The 12,527-nt window shown below is 39.7% G+C and overlaps 1 protein-coding gene across 1 annotated transcript; it reads left to right on the top strand.

Moving 5' to 3' along the window:
- Positions 1-3,144: 3,144 nt before the first annotated feature.
- RNF144A (ring finger protein 144A) lies at positions 3,145-11,550 on the top strand (the record flags this gene model as incomplete). The annotated part of the gene is made up of 6 exons (XM_010022908.1): positions 3,145-3,249; positions 3,409-3,469; positions 4,545-4,752; positions 6,535-6,682; positions 7,957-8,046; positions 11,117-11,550. Coding segments are annotated over 6 exons (744 nt in total), but the record flags the coding sequence as incomplete, so codon positions are not given.
- Between the last annotated feature and the right edge of the window lie 977 nt (positions 11,551-12,527).

Here is a 12,527-nt window from a genome sequence, read left to right as displayed (position 1 = left end):
TAAGCGTGACTTACTTTAAATATCATTTACTTATTTAATTAATGAAATACAATGAGGTTTTGGAGTTGTTTTTTAAGAAAGGAAGAAGTGGAATTTAGCAAAAGTATTGCTTCAAATAAACGCAACTTTCCATTGACACAGGTCCTTTAAAGGAAGACTAAAGATGCTCCCCAGCATAATGGTTTTATAAGAGTCAGTGTACAAGAAGGGTATCTTGTGACCTTATTCCTACTTCAGACCTTAGGTACCTAATTTCAGCTCCTGTTTTCTCTGAAAAAACTATATCATACAGTTCATTTTGAAAGTTATTTGGGGTGACTTACACTCCCACATTTTTTGTTCATCCTGTACAGTGCTTTATTGCCTTAATGGAAGGAGTATAAAGATATCTTCCAGGATGGGATCAACTATAAGCTGCATAGAAAATGAGCAACAATTCGTTTGTCATCTTTTTGTACCTGTTTTGTAATGAATCTTTCATAGTATGTAACTGAGTACTTAATCCTACTGTATTTTTGTTTGTGTGCTGGTGCGTTTCCAGTACTGTAGCCAGTTTAAAATTTACAGGCACAAGTTGCACATCTTGTGTCTGCTCCCAAGAGGAGCCATAGGTACCCTGTGCTTCACATTCTTCTGCAACCACTTTGGGTTGCTCCTTCTCCACCCAAGAAATCTCTGGAGTGAGAGTCTTAAGTGAACTGGGTGTTTTATCCTCTGCCTAATTTAGAGTGATAATTCTTGGCCTTGAGATAACATCTGTGTTCCCAGAAAGTGTAGCTTAAGAACTGCACTTTGGCCGTGCTGGTTTTGAGGAAGTAGGGGCCAGTGCCACATATGGGGAAGAGGAACGCCTTGGGCACTGCTCATAGCAGGGATGAACCATGTCATTCCTTGGAAGATGTGAGGAAAGGGAAGCAAATCGAATAGGCCTTGGAAATGGTCCCAAACAGATTGAAGAGGAGAATTAACCACATTAATGATTAATGATGACAAAGCTCATTCAGCTTGAAAAGTACTTTTTATAAGTGCTAAGTGCTGGCATTAAAAATGTATGCATTTTCATTTTAATCCACACTTAGCGTCTGCAAATGGAGGGGAAAAGGGAAAGCCAACAGTGTCATTATGGTAACTCTAATACCGCTCTACAGCTGAAATCACAGTTTGCCAAGGCACATGACCTAGGATCTGGTTCTTGCAGAGCTCAGCCTGCTGTGATTGCTGCTGCTCATGCTTCTCTGGAATTGCTCCACTACCTGCCCTGCAGAGCTATAAATGAGCCTTAGAAACCTGTAAGTCAAACATCTACTAAGTGAACAGTTCTCTTCATTAAATCCCTCCTGATAAAAAGGAAGACTAATTTGTCACGTGAATTTTTTGCACATGCAACGCTTTTCAAGATACCTATTACTGGATATCTGTTTTTCTAAAAAAAAATAAAAAAAAAAAAAGAAAAAAAAAAGAAAAATAGACCTGTTGTCTCAGTTGAATAGGAGGCACAGGGAAGGGGACTCTGACAGACATGATTTGTTGTGCTAACAAGGTGGTGGCATGTTGCCACCAGAAAAGCTGTGTACTAGAGCACCAGAAAACACGTGGGTAGGAAGTGAAGTTTTTGCTGCAATCAAGGTGCAAAAGATAAAATCTAGAATAAAACGTTAATATAGATGATAGGGGCTCTGAAAGGAGCTGAATAGACATCCCAGAGGCAGAACAGAAAGAGAAGAGGCTGAGTAAACTGAAAGTCTGGACCTTACAGCCACAAGCCACATGCAAAGGGTTAGGCTGAAGATGTGCTCATTGATGGGCCTGTTCAATGGTGTGGTTGGAAGGAAGAAGCGGCTTTGTGCTCTGACCTGCAGTCAGGCACTCTGGACTCGGCAAGGTCGATGCAGCCCTTTGCCTTCCCAGGCTGATGATCTTAAGGTCCTTTCCAACCCTAACTATTCCATGATTCTATGATGGTGAGTCGGCAGCTGCATACCTTTTGCAAGTTCTGTCAGAAAATGGTAATTGAAGTCCCTGGTTTGCCAGCTTGCTGCAGAGTGTGTAATCCTTCTCACCTCCCACCCAGCTGTATGCTGAGCTTGTTTTGTAACTTCAAATCACTCTGCTTACTCTTTATTCACGTATCTGGTAACAGAGAATTAGGGGTCTACTTTCTGTAGTTGTCTCTAGTTTGCCACAGCTAGTTGAACTGACAAGCAGTGTGACAACACCACAGGGTGACCCATCTGCTGGAAAGCAGACCCTCAATTCCTCTTTCTCTGTAGCATCAGGCTGGTGTAAGTTGCAGGATCTCTCTCGCTCTCCATCACTCTCTTTGCCTCCCCAGCAGACACCTACCTATTCAGTAGCTCTCACCATGGTGTGGGAAATGTGGAGGTGGAAGGGGGTGGTTGCTCTATAAGAATAACGAGGTTTGGTATTAATTCACCCTTAGTCTAAAATTTCCACCTTTCTTCTCCGTTTTGTTGATGGTCCTGCAGTGCACTACTGTTAGATGCTACATTTTCAGATATGAGTTGGGTAAATTGCTGTGGTTGCTAGGGGAGAAAAGTATTAGTATTACCAATATTTATTATTCAGTCCCCATGGAAACTGTAGTTCTCTGGAAGTCCTAATTCTCACATTTTTCCTTCCTATGGGAAAGATACGTCTTTAACCATGAAGTTCAGATAATTATTTTCTAGAAATAGAAGGCAAGGTACACCACTCCTTTTTGTTCTCTGGTATGCTTGACAGATGTCTGTCTATGGATAGTTACTGTTTACTAAGCTGTGTTGTGGTTTCCAGTCACATAAAGATTTTTGGAGTGTGGTTAATCTAATTTTATCTTGGTAGTGTTTTATTATTTTTTTTTCCCCTCTTAGCTCCCTGTTTGATTTGTCCTTTTCCCCATTACTGTTATTTTTTAGCTTGCTGCGTATTTTAAGTTGAAGAAGAGTTATTTGATGTGGAAATGAACTTGCTGTTTTCTATTTAAAGGCATAACTGTGGCAAAAGCTGTGAGCATGGCCCATGGCTGTGAAAGGGGGACAGTAGTATTTGTATTTTCAAATAATTCCCATTTCAAAGGAAAGCTATTAAAATAGTGACTGGTTTATTCTTGGTAAGATTGTTAACTCAGTCTTGGCTTTCTTACAGTGCCTCAAACAGTATGTGGAGCTTTTGATCAAAGAAGGTCTAGAAACAGCCATCAGTTGCCCTGATGCTGCCTGCCCAAAGCGAGGTCATCTGCAAGAAAATGAGGTATGCTTTTACTACAAGTGTTACAGCTGCCATTGTTGCCAACATACATTTTTAACGTCCTCTAAATGTCACATATTTTGTCTCCATTTGTTGAAAATGCCTTAGATTATTGCTATTCCTAATTGGAAATTTGTCTTTTTCTTTTCCTTCCTTCAACAGATTGAGTGCATGGTTGCATCAGAAATCATGCAAAGGTATAAGAAGCTGCAGTTTGAAAGAGGTAACACATTTAACACTACCCATTGCAAGGCTGTGAGAATGGTATCACTCCAGATTGATCCCATAGATCAGTATCTGGCTCTGCACATACTCATGCAGTAGCATTATACATTAATCATTTGGTCATTGCAAAACAAAGCAACAACAACAAAAAAGCAAAAAAAACGTAAACAGCCCCAACAAAAGAACCCTAAAATTGATTCTGTTCTTGACTGCATGATTCCCATTACTGCAACATTCTGGGATTGAGCTAAGGAAAGAAAATTGCTATGTGTTATATAGCTCTATAAGGGAGGGAGTGACTTCTGTTTCGAGTTTTGCTGTTTAAGTTGACTACCAGTACTCCAGAGGCTGGGGATGTAGACTGACCCCTTTTATGGAGCCACCATTATCCCCTGTAATGCCATCTGGTGCAGAATTCACTAGGCACTTCTGTGTGTAATAACATGAACCTTGTTAATTTTTATGAGGATATAAGCTGACTCTGTGGCTGTGGGGATATGGAACTGTGTGGTTGTCGAGAACTTACAAAAGATTTGCTGAGGGTAGGACCCAGCCTAGAAACCACTGAAGTCATTGGTAGGTTTTTATAAACATCAGTGGGCTTTGAAACATGCAATGACTTACCAGTAAACAGCCTCCAAGAAAGGGCTGAAATTGTAACAGTCTTGCGCTGTTGTTAATCATATGGTTACATAAGGGCAGAGGCCAACTTGAAATAGAGTCCTAATGGGCAAAGCACTGTAAAAACACTTTCTGATGGGTTATGCCTGCATAGTATATGCTCTATTTAACTTGAGATACAACTGAAGAAAATGCAACATCTTATTCTCAGAGCAAGTGTAGTTCAATGAATGAAAGTGGGCAATTCAAACTCGGGAAACTCACTTCAGTTTTGTGCCTGTTTGTAAAGCAGGCCAGATTTATGTCTTCAGCGGGTAGCATAAATTAAAGGGTTTGTTTTGAAAATGTGTGTCTTCAAATGCCCTGCTAGTCAACCTCAGCTGGAATATATTGTTACAGAAGACTGATCTTGTAACCGCCATTGGATCTTGTGCTTTCATGTCCTTTTGCAGAAGTGCTTTTGGATCCATGTCGGACTTGGTGTCCATCCTCTACTTGCCAGGCAGTTTGCCAGCTCCAGGAATCAAGCCCACAGGACCCCCAGCTGGTCCAGTGCAAAGCCTGCGACATTGAGTTCTGCTCTGCTTGCAAATCTAATTGGCATCCAGGTCAAGGCTGTCAAGAGAACATGCCAATCTCTTTTCTTCCAGGAGAAACAAGGTAAAGTATTGCAAAAGATCAGTTATTTAGAAACAAAACACTTCATCTTTGAACTAACTGGAATATGAATAGTAAAGAGGCATTTCCCTGATACTTTGTTTTAAAGCCGCTTCCTTCACTTAGTCATTCCTATTCTTTTAATGCTGTATTCCAAAACTGGATAGCTCTTGGCAGCCTCACTCCTTGCCACCATTCCTGGCAAAACACTAAGGAGCTGCTTCAGCCTTTGCCCTTTTGCCCCAGTGGGAAAAATACAACATCCAGGCAGCTCATGAGCTTTGCTTCCAAGCAGATCTTGCTGCTGCTATTCTGGGCAGCATGAAGGTTGGTAACATCATGCCAGACAGTGATTATTTTTTTTAGGATACCCTGTCAGTCATCCTTACTGCTGCATATTTGGCCAATGATCTTAAGTTCCGTTTCAAGCCATTTCCAGTGGCATACTGAAGCCAATGAATAAGAAAGGTCATTGTGCATGTGGACCAGGTAATGTCTGGGCTTGGCCAGCCTTGGACTTAGCTATTCATAACTTGCCTTTTTTCAAGCTTTGCTGTAACAGATGACTAACTATGATGATGTCATGATGTGTTCTTGGTCAAATGTAGTAACTTCTGCACGTGCTTTTTGCGTGTGCTTGACCAGAACTGCAGCTCACTAAACTTCATGGCAAGGTAAAAAACTTTGTCTGTTTTCCTCAGTGTTTTGGTTGCTTTTAGGTTTTATTTCACGCTTCATTTATTACTCCATTGAAGTTTATTTTTCCATTATTTTAGAGCATAATGTGCCATTAGCATTTTGTGCTACTGTGTGTTTGGAGTTTTGTATGCGGTTTATGGCTTCAAAGCATTTTTCTGTAATACAGTTGCCTGTAGTGTGACCAACGAGTGTGTGTTCTTTTATCCTGCCACTGGGCAAAGCAATCAACCAAGGGTCAGTCCTGTTTTCCAGCAAACTGTTGCATCCTCATCAGTCATTCTTGTATCTCCCACTGGCAGTAGCTGCTGGAAGTGTCATTTTTTAAGGTACATTTTGGTTGTTAGTGTGCAAAAATCTCCATATGGTAGAAAGATACTCAAGGGAAATAAATGTTCTTCCAGTGTTTCCACATTCCTCTGTGTTGTGCCCACTGTATGAGAGAACATCCGATGGTTTTGCACAGCCATGCAAGATGAGGAGAAGCGGTGCTGACCCTAACTCATGAACAGTGACTGGTTAGGATAGTGCTAGAGACAGAGAGATCAACTGTGAAAGAACAGCATGCTCTCCAAACCTCATGATTCCCATACGGAGGGAAATTCCTAGGGAGGATCCTCAAAGAGACAAGAAATCTTATCCCTGGTGCCCCAGTCTGAAGGAATGTGGTCTGGGCTTGTTGTGTCATTCACGGATTGCTTCCTTTTCTGAGGAAGAAGGGAGGAAAATGATCTAGACATACAAAGCATTTAGGTGTGAGCAGGAGAAAACTGTCTTAATATCTATTACTCTCAACAGATAACAAAAACAGTTGGTAAACTATGTGGTAAAGAAAATGTCCTGAATCTTACATGGGCACTGTTGTAATTAAACATTTTTTTTCTTGAGGTATGCTTGAAAAAAGGAGTATAGCCAAAACATCTAATTAGTAAAAGTGAGTTCAATACCTGGATCTCTAGTAATTTCTCTCTCTTTTTTTTTTTTCTTTTAAATGAAAAAGTAGGCTCACCTTCTTCATACAGTTCTTACATGTTCTTCTCTAAACTGACACAGCCACACATCTTACTAATTCCTCATTCTGTCCCACAGTTCAGTTTTTAAAATGGAAGAAGATGACGCCCCAATCAAACGCTGTCCAAAGTGTAAAGTTTACATTGAACGAGATGAAGGCTGTGCCCAAATGATGTGTAAGAATTGCAAACATGCTTTTTGCTGGTACTGCCTGGAATCTCTTGATGTGAGTACATGCCGTGCACTCTGGTTCTCAGAAGCTTAGAAGTTCATTGCTTTGCCATCCAGCTGTCTTGTTAATCAATTAAATAGTAGTTCACTAGCTTCTGCCCAACTTGGTGGACTGCAACCTATCAGAGCTGATTCTGGTAATTTGATAGGATTTCTATGCTCTGTTTTACTTGTCTGACCTGTGTGATCTTAGCACTTTGCCTATATGAGAGTAAAATTTTATGAAAATATTCTATTTGCAATCTTTACGTGGAAACTAACATGGGGAGAGGTATTGCCTCTTCTTTTTTTTTTCCTTTCCTTTTTTTTTTGCTTTATATTACTTCACTTAGTAATGACTTTCCAGTGTCCCCCTCCTTTAAGGAGGTACCAGATGAGCATAGGAATGTTCTTAGTCTGTGGAAGTTTGACAGACAAACTCTAGATTTGGTGTGTCACAATGAAGGAGACCAGCAGTCAGATCTGTTTACTGTTCATTGTATTCTGTGGGACAAGAAATAGGTCTGACATACAAAAAAGAATAGTGTTCTAGCATCAGGAATTTGTCAGTCCATAAGCTGCTGCTGTCATATGTTTACATTATTTTAAAAATCAGCCTGTTATCATGCCCAAGGATCAGTGTATATACAGCATCTGTTTCCATGCCATCTGTTTTATATTATAACATTGTTAACAATAGCAAAGGAAATGTTTTAGGCTCCTGAAAGCTATTCAAATCCTGTGGTTGTCCCATTTGAATGCTTTACTAATGGTCCCTAAGTCTCAGGCTTCTTACATGCTCAGTTGAAAAACAGCGATCTGTTGGTACTCGGCCTGCTATCTTGGCTGGTTTGTAGAAGGTCAGATAGGGACATCATTTATCAAAATTCTGTATTGCCCTTTTCTTATTCCAACTTTGGGAACTCTGTGGTGCAAGTATTCCTTTTCCTTTGCTCTTTCTATGTGTGTGCAAGATATATGCAGCGGTCAGCTTATCTTCTTGGATCCTCGTGCTAAACTCATGCTAACATTTAAATATGCAGCTTGAGAGCCTTTGGGAGAAGAATTCATTATAGATATACAACACTTGCTAAACAAACCTGTTTGTGAAGACACTTTAACTGTAAACAAAGCACTTTGGAAAGGTTGGACCTGGGCATATCCACTTTACTAAGTTTTTATCTTCCTGTGCAATTCCTGGTTATAAGTTCTCAGGAAATAGTACTTTATAACTTGAAGAAGAGTTTGTACTTCTATTTATTGTCTACTTTTTCATTTAATATTTTGTAGGATGATTTTCTCCTTATACATTATGACAAAGGACCTTGTCGAAACAAGCTGGGCCACTCCAGGGCATCAGTTATTTGGCACAGAACACAGGTAAAGCTCAGATCTTTAAAAGCACTTTACAGGTCTACTACTGTCATAGTGCCTTCCTTTGCCGTACTCATTTTAATACCTTAGTATACATTTCTTGTGCCAAATTGTAACTGATTTTCATAGCAGCTTTGAAGAAGGCAATAGGTTAGAGAGGTTAGCTATCCCAGAGAGGACAGTCCTTGGCAGAAAGCCACTGAGAACTAGAAGGGGTATGATTGCAGAGCCAGTTAGATGCCAATCCAGGTATGTTCTCAGTAAACCTGGAGGATGAAGTAGGTTGCCACCATCCATATTATTAACAGGAAGCTCATCATGCAAGGGATCTTTAGCTCCAGATCCAGAACTGGAAATGAATTAGCCCAAGTATGCTAGGTATCTTGTTATGGACTCCAGTTGACTCATTCATGTAAGTTGGATAGAAGGTAACCCCCTGAGTTACCAGTAGCTGCAAACACAGATTCAAACTGACTAAGTGTGCGGATACCTCTTGTAGTCTGGATTCAGTTTTGCTGGACCCAGCATGAATGCTCGTAATGAAACAGCTCTCTGCTCTACTTTCTATGCATACAATGTAAATGCCAGTGTGTGACTTGGTCCAATCTACTGCCTTCATAGTCACTTCAGAGATACAGGGACATCTGGGTATCTGAGTCATCTCTTCCTAAATTAACTGTGTGCTAGTAAAAAGCTACCTTAGCTTGAGATGAAGTGCTTTTGCTTGAAGTACAGATTTCTTTCCATTTGAATGTACACATCAAATCTAGAGAATAAACTCCAAGTCTGGAAAAACAGGTAAACCAAAATAAAAGGTGAAGGATTGCACTCCTCTCCCTCCACTTATGCCCCTGGGTGCTGAGCAATGGACTGGGTTTTGCTTGGTTTACCCAATGTTATCTTAGGAAGTGTGTGACTACATAAGCTTTGTTAATATAGCTGTAATATGAAGTGATTAATCTGATATTTGGAATCTGTTCTTAGCCACAGCAGTTAGTGCATATATGTTTGATAGACAGTATATTTGATGTTTTGGTCATCGTTAAGAAAGAAAGGGGTAATTCTTTATCAATCAGGATGTAATTCTGCCAACCCACTAAAGCTAAATCAACATTGCAATTGTTTCCTTATGTTAAGTTTCTTTGAGTATTTATCCAAGGCAAACTGAAGTGAGCCTTTGGTTTGTTGTTTATGGATTTTAAAAAAATATTTGTTTTGGCCAGAGGGGATGGCTTGATGCTGAGTAGGGCAGCAACTTTGGAAGCAGCAAAACCGAGTAGAAAATGAGTAATACTCAGCAAGCAGTTTTGTTTAAAAAAGAAACAAATAAAAAAAACACCACCACCACCCCCAAATAAACAAACAAACAAACAAAAAACCCCACAATAAATAAAATGAAACTTAATGAATTCTTTGATGATGTATTGAGGCTGAAAGGAAGGTGGAAATAGGTATCTCATAAAAATTACCAGTAGTCAGTCTGGTCCACTGGATTGCTAACTTCCAACTTGGCTCTGTCTGACCAGTGCTCTCTTAGCCCAGGCTGTAAAGAGCTAGGTAAGAGCACGCTGCCTCCAAAAAGCAGTGTGGCAATAGTTGCAGCTCACAGCTTGTAAAAAAAGATGAGAATTAGCTCTGTTTTATGTCTCTAGTAAATAAATGCAGAGATTAGTAAATGGAAGTTGCATCGGATTGTCAGCACCTCCAAAAGAAAGAATGACTAATGAAACGTGCACACCTCTGAAGATGAAAAAGAAATTGCTCTTGGCAAGAAAAAAACATTCTAGGGTGAGGAAGTTTAAGCTCCTTATCCCTGGACAGCAAAAAGCCAAAACTGAAAGAATTTGGCTAGTAGGAGGCAGCAGTGACTGCTGTCCCACAGCGCCATCTCCCGCAGCCATCCTTTCCTCTCAGCCCCTGTCCAAAAATGCCTGGATAGTGGAATTGAAAAAAGAAATATATGGTAATCAGAACGAGAAATTGTCCGTGGCTGACAAAAATACTAGTAAATCATTCCATCTATAACATGGCTAATCAAATGTTTGTCAGTTAATTGAAGTGGTATATCTAGCCCTGGCTAGGAGAATTCTTAATGAGTCCTGCACTCTAATTTCATTTTGCCTTCTGTTGTGAGGTTTTGCAGGCAGATTAGCATTCCACTCCTGCCTTCATTATTCAAAATTATTCACAGACACTCTCGTGAATAAATCTAAATTATTTTCTTAAATAATTTGTGGGCATATTGTTGCAGCATTACTCTTACAGTTGCCTGTGACATATGGGAAACTTCCTCTGGCAATGAACCTCAACTTCAAATTTTTTAAGTCATTTTCCAAATTTAAACACTGTGGAAACTAATAGAGTTTGGCACTGACAGGATGGGTGGGTCTGTGGTCCTCTGCCTATGCTGGGAAGAGGGTGATCAATAAATGTCAGTGAAAAAAAAGTGCTTTTAGATAGAGTTAGGTCCTGTCCTCTGAAGCAGCAGGATGAGCTCATGTCTGAGTGCAAAAACCCATTGCATATGCAGGGTCCTCCTATAGCATTTGTAATCAGTGGCTGAGACTCCCAAGCTTGTGTTCCTGCTGGTGGGAAACTTGTGGGAGTATTCCCATATCTCTGTGATATGGGAACACGAAAACCTTTGGAGCTTTCACCAGCAAAAATGGGAGCACCTTGAAATGAGAGTCTCTAATTCTCTTGTAGTCTTGATCCTGATATTTAATATTTAGGTTTGATCAAGAAGATAGTATCTAAGTGGTTGCTTCATTAGTTGTTTGAGATACAGCAAAACTCAAAAAGGCAACTGACCATCTGCATCACTTTGTGTGATGGAACTGAGTTGTGCGGCATGGTTCTGACTGGAGCAAAGAGACATGAGCGTTCACTCTCTGACTTCACTCATGATTACTGATCGCAGGAGCTGACTGTAGCATACACCTGGGGGGAAGTCCTGGCTCTGGTAAGGTCAATGACATTTGCTGAGATCTTTTTGAAGGACACTGATGTTGCACTGGTGTCAGCAGAATTTAGACAACTACTATCTCTAACACAATTCTATTCCTTTCTCTTACAGGTGGTAGGAATTTTTGCAGGATTTGGTCTTCTGCTTTTGGTGGCCTCCCCTTTCCTTCTTCTTGCTACACCATTTGTTCTCTGCTGCAAGTGCAAATGTAATAAAGGGGATGATGACCCTCTACCTACCTAGACTGAGATTGGATTCATCACAACATGTGTTTTGAGTTTATTGTTGCTGTTGATATTTCCCTCTTGCACTTACATTGCTGTAGCCTTACTTGCCCCATTCTGCTTTTCATTGACACACAGTCTTTGTTCCAGAAACTGTTGTTACTACTGTTGCATAGATCGATCAATAATAGACAAGGAGGGTAATGGAAGGCAAGATTGGTGCTAAAGGGAGACCACGGACCTGGGTAGCTATCTGAAATTAAGGGGTGATAATGCTAAAAATAATGCAAAGTTTCTGCTGCCCTGCTGGTGGACTGGGAAGTGTACTGAAAATGCATACACATCTAACTGTCTGCATATCTGTTCACTTCCAAATTTGGTGTCTTATTCCTGTATATATTTAAGTTGCCTATCATTTAAATCAGTCAACTTAGTGTGACTTTTACTGTGTTTACTACGCATCTGTTTTTGTTAAAGCCATCACAATATCCTTTTTAGTAGCTATTTTTTCAAGTATAACAAAATCAATAAGGTGCATATAGGCCATCCTATGCCTTTCTTCAAATTTGGGGAGGGTTAGAGGGACAAGGTTGGTCCTGTTGCCTTCCAGAAATTTTATGAAGTCTTATAAGAAATTTGTTAGATTGAAAGCTACATTTTAAAAATGAATTGATGAAGCTGAAAGGTTGAGTGGTGACACAAACCTACTGTCTAATCACAGTTCTTTTAAAAATGCATTGATGGTATTGATTACCGCTGGACCACTAGTGTTTTTCTGAATTGTTATTTTTTGCTGTTGTTTATGGTTCTGCTACACTTATAGGGCTACATAACTTCTAATCCAGGTATCTTAATCTTTTTATATAGAGAGAGATATATATAATCCTATTTAAACCAAATGTGTACATAGCTGTGATATTGAAATATTTTGGAAGTTCAGGATAGCTTGCTTCTGTCTTTAGGGTAATTATTAAAAAATACAGGACTAACTTTACTATTTAGACTCTTGGGTTATCAATGAACCTTTCCTTTTAAGTATAAAAATGTAGCAGGGTTATCCCTGTAGTTAATAAAATGCCTGGGATATTTGTGGAAGTTGTACTTTACATTTAAACTATTTAGCCCATTTTCAGAGTTAACATTGTATGATGTATGGTGTGTGTTGTTAATAACAATACTGTGATGAAACAGTTTTTATTTGAAAAGTAATCACTTGATAGTTTTGCGGCATTCACAGTGCTGTGTTTCCAGGGTAGTGAAGCGTGCTAGTCAACATCCTATTAATCATTGTAGTTTCT

This window comes from Nestor notabilis, unplaced genomic scaffold (assembly GCF_000696875.1).
Source record: "Nestor notabilis isolate BGI_N333 unplaced genomic scaffold, ASM69687v1 scaffold2121, whole genome shotgun sequence".
Lineage (NCBI taxonomy): Eukaryota > Metazoa > Chordata > Aves > Psittaciformes > Psittacidae > Nestor > Nestor notabilis.
Note: the sequence above shows the minus strand (reverse complement) of the source record. Positions and strands in the feature narration are given on the sequence as shown.